Source organism: Neopsephotus bourkii, unplaced genomic scaffold (assembly GCF_033783945.1).
Source record: "Neopsephotus bourkii isolate Nb327-2 ecotype Australia unplaced genomic scaffold, CSIRO-AGI_Nbou_v1 NB_318, whole genome shotgun sequence".
NCBI classification, from domain to species: domain Eukaryota; kingdom Metazoa; phylum Chordata; class Aves; order Psittaciformes; family Psittacidae; genus Neopsephotus; species Neopsephotus bourkii.
In genome coordinates this window covers 4109892-4125641 of record NW_026900826.1, presented here as the reverse complement: position 1 = coordinate 4125641, position 15750 = coordinate 4109892, and the positions used below count along the sequence as shown (strand labels likewise).

At 35.2% G+C, this 15750-nt stretch overlaps 1 protein-coding gene across 4 annotated transcripts in view; it reads left to right on the top strand.

Annotated features, from left to right (window-relative positions):
* WDR72 (WD repeat domain 72) overlaps nucleotides 1–15750 on the top strand; it is a 113580-nt gene that overhangs the window by 18954 nt on the left and 78876 nt on the right. For all 4 annotated transcript variants that reach the window (XM_061347441.1, XM_061347439.1, XM_061347440.1 and 1 more), the window contains 7 exons: nucleotides 361–480; nucleotides 2272–2417; nucleotides 2786–2882; nucleotides 4136–4277; nucleotides 4763–5005; nucleotides 5551–5771; nucleotides 7096–7291. In XM_061347441.1, coding sequence (XP_061203425.1) covers nucleotides 361–480; nucleotides 2272–2417; nucleotides 2786–2882; nucleotides 4136–4277; nucleotides 4763–5005; nucleotides 5551–5771; nucleotides 7096–7291 — 1165 coding nt within the window. The remainder of the gene's footprint in view (nucleotides 1–360; nucleotides 481–2271; nucleotides 2418–2785; nucleotides 2883–4135; nucleotides 4278–4762; nucleotides 5006–5550; nucleotides 5772–7095; nucleotides 7292–15750) is intronic.

The window sequence follows — 15750 nt, the reverse complement described above, 5'->3', positions numbered from 1 at the left end:
GGGGTGCAGAGTTAGTAACAACCCAGCTACTTTGTTTTAAAGTGCTGTATTTGAGTAAGTATTGCTATATTTACTTGGAGCTGTAAGGGGTAATAAGAATGTTTTGCAGTTTGATAGCCATAATTCCATGACTAGCATACCTCTTTTTGAGAGATTTAAATACTGTTGATATTTTTTTGAAGCAGAAAACATTAGTTTTCAGTGATTTAATCTATAATTAATAAAAATTATTCAAATATCATAATTTTGAGATTCATGATCTTGATAATAAAGTTATTTTCAACGGTTTGTTTCTATCTTAAAAGTAAAAGATCAAATACCTAGAATAATCTTATGGCTTTCTTCCTCTGTGCTGTAAAGGAGAGACAAAGTGTTTGTGAGAAGGAATCAAAATCTCTGGACTGTGTAAATTGTCAAGCGGTACGGTTTTGTACATACACAGAGAGGCTCCTTCTTCTTGTGTCCTCCACATGCTGGCAGGTACATTATTGAGCATTATACTTTCTCTTAAATGTTATTAATAACTTTGAAATGCTAATGTAATTTTTATGTGCAGATACTTGTTTTTCTCAGCTTAGATTTGTTCACTGTCATCCCTTCTCTGCTGTCCGAACTGCCTGACTGAGATTGCTTATTGTATGCATGTCTGGTTTTGAAGTTTGATATTGGGTAGAAAGGGGTTTACGTTATTAGTCAGTTTTAGAGCACTGAGTGTGTTAAAGTCCTGTCCACAGTGCATTTCAAAAGGAGCCAAAGGTGCACAAAAGCTGTTGTAAGTTCTGTAAGACAGAAGTAATCACAGTCTGCAAGTTCTCAGTGACCAGGGTCCTCTGTTCCATCGAGAGCAATAGCCTGGATTCCACTAATAGATGCCAGCAAAACTAAGTGCCCTGGAATGTATCTCTTTTTTATAGCTGGAAGAAAATAAATGCATTATGTAGTTGCTGAAACTTTTACTGATTTATTTAAGGTTTTAGTTAAACTGAACTTTATTTTAAAATTACTGTGTTTGTTTTTCCTAGATTTAAAAATAATACTGAGCTATTAGTGCAACATCTGCCTGATCCAAACACCACTCCTGGTGGGGGGTGGTGAAAATTCCACATACACCTGCCTCAACTTTGAATAATACATTTGTAGGTCATCCTTGAGACTTCTCTTGGGATATTTAAAAAGTCTGTACAGAAGCTTTCATAAAGAAATTCCACGTATACAATGGATAGGGGTTTCACGGAAAAATATGTGTAACATGCACTGCTTTCTATGAATTTCTGTAATGCTTTTTCCACAAGGAGTGCATGTTTCTTGTGCTGTCTCCATTATGCATTTTAATCTTAAGGTAATGTTATAGGTACATAAGTAATGCTGGATTTTTAACATATATTTCAACGAAGTAACAGCTTTAAAAAATTATGATTAGAAAGGTATGTAAGCATAGGAGACATTCATATGTGTTTAGAGTGGTTCCTTAACCCAATTCTGTAATAATGAAAATACAAAGCAAATTAACTAGAAATTACGTAATGAATAGAACTAAGCTATGGATAATTCATAGAAAAAATCCTAGTTCCTCTCACTGCTGGAATAAATTAATGAAATGTGTCTATGACTACTTTCTCTGTGAGGCCATTAGGAATGTGAACAAGCAGGCAATATCCTAGATTATCTTAGTCATTTCCTGTTTCATCTTAAAATGGGAACTTTAGAGGAAGTAAACAAGTTGTAACTTTTTACCAGCTCTAGAAATGGAAGAATTCATGCAAGCAAAGGGAATTATGTTGTTTGTTTTCAATTAATTTGTGAAAAAGAAAAATCTCTGTTGCTCCCAAAGAAAAAGAAGAATCTCTTTAAGACGTGTGCTGATTATGCCAGCAGATCCTCTTTTCAAGAATATAGAAGCATTTATAGCTTCTATTAGTCTTCCATGTCATGTTTGTGCTAAATTCATTACCTACTTCTCTCTAAGAAATTAATACTCCTGTAAATATTAATAAATGCAAGGCAAGGAAGTAAACCCAATCCAAAATCACCTACTATAACAGAAGGCTTTAATGCTGTTTTTTTTTCTGTTGTCACTTTATTTCAGAAGCGTAAGGCTTGATTCTGATTTTGCGGCAGTTTGAAGTATGAAAACTGCTTTGACTTTAAGAGTTAGACTACAAAGAGCCAAGTTCTACTTATTGCCCATTGCCTCAAACAGTCTTGAATTAAAATGAATGCCTAATGTTTATATTTCATTATTTTGTTGTTTTATTTCTTTTCTGAGCTTAGGTCTATGATTACTGTGATTTCTCCTTGCTTTGTACTGAGTTCTGTAGAAGTGGTCAGTGCTTTGCTGGTGGAGAAGTACTAGCAGCTTACAGACTTATCATCTGGACAGAAGATGGTCACAGTTACATCTACCAGCTGCTGAACAGGTGGGCTCAGATGGGAAATTCACACAAAAAGTTCAGGTACAAGATGAACTTTGGGAGGTTTATTATGGAAAATCTCTGCATGTTGCAAATGATCAAAAACCAGAACAAAACCACTTTGGCACTCAAAGATTTACCCTGAGTTTGACAGCCCTCAGTCTTTGTTTGACACAGCAGGGGACATAGGAATAAGATTAGCCATGTAGAACTTGGGCAGCTGGTGCTGTGATTTCAAAAAGTTGCTTGTAATTACTTATTTGGTAACTTTTAATTGAACTTGTGAATCTTGGATGTTGCTGTTCTGCTTTCTAAAATATATGACTTTTTAAAGCTTTATTTTTTTGCCCTTTTTTTTTTTTTTAATAATGCAGTGGGCTTTCTAAAAGCACATATCCTGCTGATGGGAAGGTGCTGAAAGAAACTGTTTATCCTCATTTACTCTGCTTTACTGATGTGAAAGAAAAAAAGGTAAATTGACAAATGTTTAGAGTAAGCTTTGAAAGTTCAGTCCTTATTTGTTTGCAGTTACCTGAGTGGTCCCTAAAAAAATGAGTCCATTGACAGATTTTATTGTTCTATGAAATCACTGAATAAGACTTGCTCTTTTCTTAATTTTTCATTTGCAAACTAATAGCATATTTTTTTCTTAATTCTTGGCAATGTGTACTTTTTCCACGGAGGAAAAAAATCCTGCCTTTTCAGCTATAGAAAGGCTGGTTGAAGTAATTTTTTAGTTGTATTGCTAATACTGTTTATGAAATAGTAATTGTTGAAAGATGTGGCTTTAATTCCTGCTTGCAGTTACATTAGCTTATGTATTGACATGAGAGCTCAAGCAGGTCTTTAAACAGTTTCTGAAGGTATGCAAGGGTACCTGACTAGAAACACTGTCAAATACATATGTGAGATTTTCTAACGTTCTTTCTTTCTGTTGACAAATACAGGCTCTTGGAAAGCATTTTTATTGCATACTCTTGCAAAGCCTGACAGATTTCATTTTCAGTTGAAGGACAATAGCACAGGCGATTCAGCTTTTCCCCAAAATGCTGTGATCTAAAATCAGATAGGATAACCGCTGAAGGATGCCAAAAGGTCAGATATCGTGAGGGAAAAGAAATAGCCAAAACACATGGCTTAGCAAATAATAGGGTTATGGTGTTGTCAGGAAGCTCATATGCTTCCCCCAGAGCATGTGCTTTTTTAAAGTAATCTCACCTCCCTTTTTCTAATATTTCTGCTTTTATATTTACCTATCTGAATATTTTTCATAGCAGATTTGAGACAACAAAACTGCCTGTCATGATCAGTTTTGATCTTCATTCTTAAATTATAAACCTAACCACATTACAGTAGAATTGCCTAGTGTATAATTTACTCACAAACTTCAATGTTGTAAAATATATCCATCATATGGGGATGTTGATACACTATCTTGAAGGAGCAAAGTTAAGCTGTGTCTACACGAAGTAACTGTGATGTGTGGAACAAAATAGCCTGTGCTGATGACCTGCCATCTACATCATTTACCATAAAGGATCTGCTTGTGGGTTTTTTATCCTCCTGCACACCTCTCCCAGTTTACTTTGGTGCAAAAAGGACTTTTATTTGGTGTTCCAAGACAGCTCCCCAACACAAAGCTAAGCATTCACTTCCAGCGTACATGCCTGGTATCCACATTTTTCCTTTGTATCAGCATATTGATTTACTGTTTCTTTTGGCAGAGTTTTTCTTTTGTCATGGGCTTCATGAATGAAAGAAAGGAGCCTTTCTATAAGGTTCTTTTTTCTGGTGATGCTTCAGGAAGGATCACTTTGTGGCATGTTCCTGATGTCCCCGTGTCAACATTTGATGGTTCTCCAAAAGGTTTGACAATTCTGTGCCCTTGATACCCTATTTTAACTATGTCTTTAAGTCAATTTTCATTAAAACTTAAATTCTCATGAAAATACTTTCACACTAGGAAGTGAGGCTCACTTATTCATTGTGTGATGATTGCCTGGAGTTAGGAGGAGCAAAACACTAACAAAGATGAGTGCCTAGAAATTCTTCACAGAACAGAAAATGTTTCTGTTTCCTTGCTATGAGCCCATAAATGATTCTGTATCAAGTGTCATGAAAATTTACTTAGTTGCTCTTGCTTACTGTTCTTCATAGGGAGGTATAAAAGAAGGGGCTTTGTGAGATATAATCTAGTGTTGGAATAGCACCTACCGACTTTCTATCTCTAGGCTGCAGAAAGGATAAGTTGGGGGAAGTGATGAAGAGACAAATATTTTGCTTTGGTTGGACTTTTATTTTGGTTTGAATAAAAAAAAAAAAATCCCTGACTTACTTCCCACACCCTCTAGAGATCCCAATTACAGCAACATGGAGTCTTCAGGATAATTTTGGTAAACAGCATTCAAAGTCAGAGGGCATTATTGATCATCTTTGTGCATCTAAAGATGGAATCGAAAGTGCAGTTGTCAGTTCCTCTGTATACATACCCAGTCTCGATAAGCTTGTGTGTGGATGTGAAAATGGGAAAATTTTTGTAACGCTGGGTTTAAACACTGCAAGAGCAAGACTTTTGGAAAACACATCTTTGAAAGGTAAGTTGTAAGAATTTTGTTTGAATTAATTTTAATCAAGCACAGATGACTGCTTAATTCTGATATGCCCTCCAGTGAGCCCTGTAAAAATCCTCTGAAAAATAGGGATGATGGTCAGGGGTTGAATGGGAAAAATGAAAGATGAGGATGTTCCTTTCCCCTTTAACTGATTTATTAGATCACAGCTTAGTAGTACTAAGGTGCTTTGCTCTGTTAGGAGTCCTGGAATGGCTGTGGGGATCGAGTGGGGGTGGAGTCACCTGGAAGTGAGATATATGAAACAACTACTGCCCATATCATGACATCTTTGTCTTTTACCCCTCTATAAGACCATTCTACTGAAGGAATAAAAAGGGTACAACTAAGTAATAAAGCTCCAAGTGCAGGCTGTTATCCTCATTTTAAGAACATGTTTGAAATTCTTTGATCCCATGTAAAGAATTGTTGTGTTTAGTCTTTTGAGTCTTGTGACATTTTATGAAATATACTATATAGAACTCCTATTCTTAAAGAGCAGAAATAATTTATGTACCACTTTGTTTCAGATAATGCACCTTACAAGGTTCTGAATGGTCATAGTAGCAGAATCACTTGTTTACTTTATCCACATGATAAATCAGTAAGATTTGATCCAAGCTGGCTGTTATCAGGGAGCCAGGATTCTGTTGTGATCTGCTGGGATATATTTACTGGAGGCATCTTACACCAATTTAATCTGCAAGCTGGTCCAGTGACAGAGCTTTTGCGATCTCCAGAAAACTATAAAGTAAGTAAAAGCATAATAAGTTATGTCTAAAAAAAACAAACAGAAAAAAGTATCTCCAGATATGTGTGTGTATATAAAGTTAAAAACCATTTGGCAATGCTTGTATCCTTGATCACTCTATCCTTAATTTACATTTCATTAATTATCTTGTTTGCAAGTTGCTTTTAATTTCAGGAGGTTGATTTCTTATGAGTTTAACTTCAGTGATTAAGAAAAGTGATCCCAAACCTGTGACATGTTAAATTGAAGCTCTTTACATTCTAGTCACTGCTCTTAATATCATGATTATCAGTCTACATGTTAATCTGATTATGTCCGAACTTCTGAAGTTTAAAAGTGTAATCAGTAAGGCTAGGGGTTAGAACATAGTAAGGAAAGATTTGGAGCAATAGTATTTTAATCTAAGTGTGTATAGTTGATTTTGGTTCTTGACACATCCTTGTGGTCCTTTGCATATATTTTTTTTTTGTGGTTTATGAGATTCAGAATAATTGTGTATATTTTAAGTGGAATTTGTATGAAAATGTTAGATTTATTGTAGTGAATGCAGTATGAAAATTTGTGGAACAAATCCTGTCCCCATTGAATTCCATGGGATAGGGATTTCATCTTTTTCCTCTTAGAAAGCCTGTGAAATCATATTTGATACTTAAGGTTGACTCGGAGTTCACTTACATGCCAGTATTAAATAGTCCATGAGAGGTTTTGCAATGGTGTCATTTCTTAATATTTGTAAGTCTTCCTTTAGCCTTTTTTTCTGAAAACTAGGTAGGATTTAATGCCTGCTTGGGTGGTGTTTCAATTTTCTTTACGGGGATGAATCTTTTCATAGGGTGAATTCCTTTGCGTGTCACCAAAAATTACTTACAGGTATGGAAAGGAAGGCTTTTCAGCCTTCAGATCCATGTGGTATATCATACCCAGTTTTTCATTAGAAATACATTACTCTTGTCTTTTGTGTCATAAGACCTGACATAATTTTGTTACATCAACAGCAGTTTGGTTAAAAGTAACTTTTTAATATCTTTTTTCTAGAACTGCTATTGTATATTTGGTTATATAATCGCTGCTTTGATAAGTGAAGTATTATGAGTCAAGTGTTTCAATACTTTCTTTTAATTGCAAAAACAAGGGAGATCCTGTCAGGAGAGCAGTTGTACATTTAATCTGTTAAAAGCAAGTTGGAGATACAGGCTGAAATAAAACACTTTCTAAAATGAGTATGTTCTGGGAAAGAAATCACTGGGCAACTTGTATGAGGCTTGTTAAAATGATGTGGTTGTGATTGCTTAGTGTTGAAACTGAAGTTCTTTCTATTTTGCAGTTAAAAGACCATGGGATAGTGTGCTGTGTGTGCAGTGATCACTCTGTAGCAATTCTACACCTTCAGAAGAGAGTATGTCTCTTACATGCCAGAAAGCACCTGTTTCCTGTGAAGAAGATAAAATTTGACCCTGTTGAAAATCTGCTAATTGTTGGATGTGAGGACAATTCGGTTTATATTTGGGAAATTGAAACAGGTAAAAAGAGAGGGATTTTTTTTGTGTACTTTCCTAAAGTTTTGTTTGTCATGTGGTGTTATACAAACCTAATTTCTAAAAGACCAAAGCAGAGATCCACCCCATTGAATGTATTAGTTTATTTATATAAACAAGCAAGAAATAAAATCCTTGTATGGTTCAAGATAAGTCATTAATAAAATGCAATACAAGCTTAAGTCAGATCCTGACAATCAGGTGATTAACTGCCATAACAATGAATTGAGAAGATTTTTAGAAGCTATAAATGAAATGTTACATTCTTTAGTTATTAGAATTAAATTTTTAGTCCTAACGATCCCAAGTGAGAAGGCAAAAGTTCTGCTTTCTTTAGCAAAATCATAATCTGAGAAACCTTGGAAGTTAGTTGATAATCAGTTAATTGGGGAAGATAATTGCAAAGCTACAACTATGTACTCAGAAAAACTAAAGCTGGGTGTTGCAGGTAAAACTTTAGATTCCCAGGTGTAATGAGAGTGTAATGCTGATTCACAAGGGTAATAAACATAGCTACTTGAACTTTGACAGATAGAACTGCTTAGGAGCTGTGATGGTACTAGACATTACAATGCAGGGTTTCCATATGATTCGTCTGTGTCCTGGGAGGGAGGACTATAGAACTGCTAAATGTGCAGCATATTAATACTGTATGAAAGCACAGTTTAACTAATGAGATCACAATTTACTTTGCAGGTTATTATAACACACTGTGTAGGCTATCTGCTTGGGACACAAATGTCCCTTGGCTTAATGTACAGTATATCTGCATTTAATGAAGGACTTTGCAAAATGGGTTCAGCATAAATTACAAGCGTATTGTGATAGTAAGCTATTTAATGTTATTAAACTGGCATAGGAAATGCCTTCTGGTGCTTATTTTTTCCTCAAATGTACTGAATTGCTGCTTTAAGTAAAAAGGTTTAGAATAAAATGAAACTGAACTAAGAATTATAGTCAGTTAAAAAAAAAGGTGGATTTACACTGTATGATTTTCTTACAGCTAGTACTATGAAGTTCTCATTTTTGCATTGCATTTTAAAATTTAAAAATTCTTTGTCTCTGAAAAACACAGAAGGGAAGGTGCATCTGTTGTATGCAGTGTTGTACTTATTTTTCTTTGGTGTCTTGCTGTTGCTGAGTGACTATATGATGGCTTTGCTTAGAATTTATCTGTAGGTACAGTGCTGGGAAAAACAATACAAGGTAAAATTTTCAAAAGTAAACATTACGCTTTGAGTTAGGGTACTCTAAACTTGTTATCCTGCTTTTATTTGCTATTGCTTTCTTCATAGCTTTGAATTGTGTTTTCTGGTAAATATTTGTCATCCTTCTTATGTGTGTTCTGTATTTATCTAGTTGCATGATGTTTTCTGTTCTTCTTCTCCGGTCAGGAAGGGGAATGGGTTCTACCCTTCTGCTCAGTCCTCTTTTTGGAGGGTTTGTAGAATGATAGTGTCTTGGGATCTTTCTTCCTGTCCTGTTGTTTCTTTAATCCCTTCACTTTACTAGTCTCCATCAGCACATTTGCAATATTGCAAGCTGCTACTTTCCTCTCCTCTTTTCTTGTTCCTCTAAAGGAAGAGTGCTTCCTCTCTAATGTGTTCTTTTCTGTACCTGAAGGTATTATGAGATCCATGATTATTTCCCCCTCTGTGATGGCAGCACGCACGTTTTCTATGCAAATAGTATTTCTGTTAACAGTATAAGCTGTCATACTGTTATGTCTGCCCCTATATATACTATATATTATCTCCCCTATGTATACTATTTATCTGCCCCTTTACCAAAAAGCAAAAATGTGAAATTAATTTGATAGTCTACTTGCTTGTTCTGTAGCAATTGCCAGAAAGTCACCTTTACTAGTGGTAAAATATTAAAGGTAGGATGGAAAGATATTATAATAGATTCCTGTTGTAACTAAGGGAAATGAGAGCAGGCATCTGAATGTTCAGCAATCATTAACAAATACACACAGTTTTATGGAGAAGCTTGTAATGATGCCACCAGTTTTTGGCTGTTCTGTCTACATCTTCATTATTCTACATTTTCATTACTCTTTTAAAACTGTTGTTTGAAAACAGTTGAGAAATTTAGTTGTGGGTAACCTTGATATCAGATGGTTTCTTTTATTTCACAGCTAAAAGGGGTACTTCTCAAAAACATGTAACTGTGGGTAGGCTGTTTCCTAAGTACAGATCAATTTGAGAGTGAGGCATCCTTGAAGGTGATTGTACTTACACATTAGTTAGCATTTCTAGTGGAGCAATTTTTGACCAAAGGATTAGCATTCATTTGAAACTCTGCAATAAAATTGAGCACAGAAATGTAATAAGGAACAAGCACAATTGTTTGTTTCCTTATAAATCTGTTGTCATAGCTATAATTTGAAACTGATTTTCCTCAGTTATGTTCTATCAGAATTTAATCACTTTAAGAAAGGAGATAGATGAGATATTAAAGCTTTAAAGCAGACTTGAGCATGTAATGATTATTTTTCATACATGTTTTTACAATATATTTTCCTCATAGTGTGTACTGTTGTTATATTTGTAGGGTACAGTGCGACAGCTCCTTGAGTGCTCCTGTGATGTCAATTAAGGTTAAAGTTCACAAGGTGGCAAATCTTCATGTGCCTTTTGAAAAGACATTGGATTGTAAAGGGACTCAGACCACACAGAATGTCAATGCAACACTTTATATCCTTAAAAAAACCCAACCCAAACCAAACACAAACTGAAAACCCCCACCCAACCTTCAAGCCAGAAGACTTATGCTAATGATATGAGAGAGTATAATTTAATTCATCATATCACAAAAAAAAAATTTAAACATTGAATTAGTAACAAAGCTTATTTCTAGAGCTGTAGGGGCAGTATGAAGAAACACTACTTCATATCAAGGATAGCTTTAGCAGGACTTGCGCACTAGTGTTTGCAGGAGGATGCACAACAGGATTGTGCTTGTACTGAGCACTAAGGGGGCTTGTGTCTTGTACTTTCACACTTTTAAGATAAACATAATATCTTTGTTTTCTTTGGTCTAGATATTTTGGGTAAAGTGTGTATTGTGGTAAAAATTTTGAAGGTTAAAATGTATCCCACATCTTAAAAAAAAAGACCAATTGTGCAAGTTCTCAGCTTTTTACTTGTTTAGCCTTTTATTAGTACTTCAGGAATGTGTAATACTAATTAGAAATGGTGCTGACAGGTTACAAGTATCACAGACTTCTGGAGCTAAGTAAATAATTGCTAAATAATTCACTCATCTTCAAACTGAAACTTTTGGTTGTTGGTATAAAGAACTATCTGTGTAGAAAAGACAGTTCTGTATGTGGTGGCTTTGAATTAACTCCTGACAATGGGGATACATTGCACATTATGGTGCAGTGGGGTTCTTCAGTTAAACAAACAATTTCTTTCCTAGATTTCCAGACAGTAAGTACTGTGGAGTAAATTCAGTGCTGCTGCATGTGCTTAACAATATGGAAAATGATTTTGACTCATTAATTCTATAGAGATGCAAATTCTTGCACTCAACAGCATAAGAACTAATAGCTCCTATCACCAGACAATGCCCAAGGCAGCCCAAAGAAGGGCTTGGAGCAGAATTACATCTTTAATGCAATTTTATTTAGTACAGCTGGATAACTTTGTGCTGAAGTATAGTGATTTCTTTATACATCAGTGAAATTTAATAGTGTAGGATTGCAATGGTACCACAGAGACAAAAATTAGGGTGTATTGTAACTGTCAGATGTAAAAATGCTGTCTATTTCAAAGTTAGAGGAATTAAAATTGATGCCACTGTTCATATCTGTTGCATTCTCAGAAAGGGTGCAGATAGTTAAAAGTGTGGGGTTTAGTTGCTGTTCGTATATATTTTACTAGTATCAAACAGGAGTAAGAGTTACAATCACCACCTCTGATAGAAAACAGCTGTAACACAAGAAAGGATGCAGTTATTTGCTAGATTAGCAATTAACAGATTTTTTATTTCAGTCAAGTATTGCTGACTAAAAGGTGCCACCTAGGGTGAATACCTAGGAAAGCCTACTAGGAAGTAGTGTAGTTGGTTTAATGTTGAATTATATCTGTATTGCAGGAGAGCACAAGAGGTCATGGCGTTGATCCTTGAAATTGTCCTGACCCGGATCAAGAGCTATGTAGATACTTTGTCTGCCCAAGTGGCACTGAAGTATTGTTCAGATATATGGGAAAGCTGTACACAGAATTACAGACAAACCTCTCCAGAAACACAGCAGCCTTTTGTTATGATTTTCATCTGTTGGCAAGTGAACAGGCAGCTGTGCATAGTACCACATGCTTATACCTGCAAGTGTATTCCCTGTTAACTAGGGTGAAGAGTAGTAGTAGCCTTGTGCTTGGATTCCATTATGGAAATGGACATAATACAAACTTTAGTTGTTTCTGTAGTCAAGAAAGTGTTTGTTTTTCTTCTGGCTATGCAGTTAGCTTCTTGACTGAAGGTTTGCCTCTTTAAGTGAAAGGGGAAGACCTGATTTTGTCAGACTTGTATCACTGTTTGCAGTTTCAAAAAAAATAAAACTCTGCACAGTGTTACTGTACTGGAGTTAATGGATAACTGGGAGAACAGCCAGTCTGTGTGTAACTTCAGGCTGTGGGTTCAAGAATTTCCATGAACATTTCAATATTTCCACTGGTGTAGAATCTGCAATAATTCTGTTGAATGTGACAGATGACTTGACAAAAGTTTAGGGGCATCTACTACCTATGACTGCCTCTCAGTTATACCAGTTTAGCTTCAAAACTGTTCTTCCATCAGGTAATTAAGAGGCAGGCCCCTTAAGCAGATGAAAGACTCCATAATACAGAACAGATTATCGTCCAGTTTCCTGTGAGAGGCTGATGTCATTTTTCAGAAAACATTCTGAAGTTTTATAAATATTTGTCTTTTAGAAGGCTTTCATAATAGCTTTTTAATACTTTGTTGTGGGAGGAATGTTGTCACACAGATTAAAACCCAAACTAGTACTACTTCATGTAGAATTTGTTGTACCCTCTGTTCGTGAGGCTGCCGAAGAGACCTTATTTTACCTAGTGAATGGGAGGTTACCGGAGATTTATGGGTTGCCTTTAGTCCAAATAAATAGGCATTTCAGCATAGTTTATGCTGAAATGTGTTGAATACCATGAGTGTAGTTGCCTTCCAGTGAAATTTACCTTATCTAACTTGAGATTTCTATCTATACTTAAGAACTCTATTTATACTTAAGTCCTCTATCTATGAGCTAGTTGCCCATGTTGGTTTTATAATGAGCAGAAGAAAGTAGGAATAAGTAAAAGTCTTTTTCCCCATGAACTACAAGAGGAGTCTAAAGGAGGAGGGAGGGTGGCATAACTTGCTCCCTGCTGCTATTATAGGTCTAGAATAAGATAAATTCAGTCTCATCCTTGTAGTCCTTTGGAACAAAGTAATTTTTCTAAGTTTAAATGTCACTATTACCCATGCATGGGGGGTAGTGCTGTAAAAAAAAAAAAAAAACAAAAAAAAACCAACAAAACAACAGAAGCCAGGAACTAACTGTGTAGTTTAGTGTATTTACTTAAATTTTAATATGCAGATAGGGCAACTTTCCATTATAATTTTCCATTATAGTAGAATATCTTTCCATGGCAAATATTGATCTAGTAATACATTTGGAATATTAACATAGCATGTGTACAGGATATGCTCCAAACTTATGTGTGCTAGAAGACAAATATGAAAATCAATAACAAATTTTATTCTAATTAAAGTGCAGAATATTTTTTCCAATAGCCAGCACTTGAAATCCACTTCAATAAGGAAATTAACTGTTACCTGTATTGCTTTTACGTTTTCCTAAGCAGTTGGTCTCCTGCTTTTTTTAAAAAAGGTAAATATCAGTATGATAATATGCAGTAATAAAAGGATCAGTGCTTTTTTACTTGCTGTATACAGCATATGGTAGTATGTCTACAGAGCCACACTGCTAATATGTATTCAGAGCAAGGAAGAAATGGGTAGAATTTAAAGAGCAATCTTTCTCATTCAGAGATGGCAATCTCCATTTATCAGATGTAGATTTAGCCTTTCAATTATTACTAGCTTAATATGACTTTATTCTGTGAAGTTCATCATACTTGCAGAATGAATTGTCTACTAATTTCCTGTTGTTTCTATTGCCTTGCAATTCTTGTTCTGTTTTATTGTTTTACAACATGCTTAGTGAGAGTTTAAAAACATAATAACATCATTTAATAGAACTTCCTGTTCATAATCATAAGACATGTTTAACTTTACATTGCCTATGTTATATTTTTCATACTCTACCATGGAGTGCCAATTTGATAACTTTCTTGCATGATGCTAGCTGCAGCACTAAAACCCCCTTGAAACATATGCCTGAAGAGTATTTCTGCTGAGGTCAGATCTCACTTATAGTCAAAAATAAGCGTACACTTACAGTCCTTTTGAGAAGATGTGGTGGCTTAATCGTCTTACAGGTGTTTATCTGAATACACTGGGGATTGTCTTATTGCATTGTTGTCTATGACACTGTCACTACTGTTATTGTTAATATGTTATACTGGAATAAAGTCAAGTGCAGATACCACTCACTTGCATTCATAGTGCCAGCCCAAACAGTACCCCATGTGACAAAGGACATGTGTCCAAAATGCAGCAAACTTCTTCTGGTCCTTTTAAGCAGACGAGTAAAGGTGCTTTCACGTGTTAATTGTACTCATGCCATTATAATTTTTCAATAACTGTGTAGGAGCTGCTTTTTAAAAATGGTCTGTGAGCTCTAAAACCCAAGTTCAAAAAACTGTGTTGTATTTGAAGCCCCAAGCCTGGGGGTCTTACTTTTCACACACAAGAGGGCAATTTTTATTTATTTATTTTTTTTATACACAAAACCTGATTTGTTAATTTTGCAAAAGTACTGAATCCTTGTGAAGGCTCCAGTCCTTCAGAAACAAGGAATTCCATTTATTTTTCTGATTGAAAATATCTGATACATTTTTACAAGACACTTAAATTATTCATATATATTTTTCAAATTCAGTGCTGTTTTTTCCACATTGTGCTTCCTACCTATGCAATGTGGTGATCCTGGTGATTTTTATTACTTAATCTGTGTTTCAGGTAATGGCAGTGGTGATTTTACTGTACCTGCTTGAAATGTGCATTGCTGGGAAATAATATTCATAAGGTATTTGATTATAAAGCTTAAGTATAGTACCTGCTTGGCTGCTCTTCTATTCAGTGGCTGTCCTCACCTCCAAATTGTGGATCCTTAGCTACTTGGTAGCATTCTATGCCAATTAATTACATACAGGACACTGAATAAAAAATAAGGGACAACTAAAATTTTCTACATAAAATTGAATTGCTATGATGACAAAGATTAAAACAAATTGTCAAAGGAAAGTGTGTAACTCTACATGTAGGAAGTGTGTTTGAAGGAAAAGAAGTTTAACCTTTAAATAGCTCAAGAGATGTGAAGATCATTTGTGCAAATCTAATTGCACAAAATAGATTTATGTACTCCTGCATTTAGCTTTCTTTCCATGTACCTCTGAACTTCTGAGGACAATTACTAAAGAAATATGTGTAATATTGCTTTATCCTCACTGTTTAATGTGTATTGTTTTCCCTACTTGTGCCCTAACTGCATCCTTTTTTGAATATATTTTTTCTTGTATTTTGCCGTGTTGGATATCGCATTATCGGGGTGCACAGTAACAATATTTCTGCCATTTTCCTGCTAAGTGCAGAAGCATCACACGTGTCTTGGTTTCTAACTTCTGCACCCAGACATAGCAGGAATCCTACAAATGGCAGTGCTTTCCATAGAACAATTCTTAGGATGTTCTAGGTGTTCCATAATATTAAAGTGTTTTAACGTGTACAGTGTACCAGACACTTGCATAGAAGTGCCAAAGTTTTTCTTTGCTATTACTACCTGTCTTTGCAAACCTAACACGATGTTGACTCTTATACATAATTTTCTACATGTGTTTTAAACATGTATTAAAAAACCTTGCTTTTTTTAATAGAAGTAAATGAAAGACTGTCGCTTTCATTGACTAAAATAAGATTGATTCTGTGTATATCAGCATGTGGGATGTATTCTCTATAGGCTTTGTTTGACCAAACAAAAAAAGTAATGGCGCTTCAATTAAAATTGTCACTGTAGTGAAAACTAGGCACCAGCATTGACAGTGTGTTTCATAGAAGTGGGATGTTCAGCTTTGATTCCATACTTCAAGGTATGAAGATTTTATGAAACACCTGTGTGCTTTCATGACTTAAACATGAATGATAAATGATTTGAAACACTTGCTGAGAAACAAAAAATCCCACCACCTTAAGGTAGAAGCCAAGCATAGAAAACTTTAGCTCAAACATTTTAAAACTACACAGGTATCAGTAAA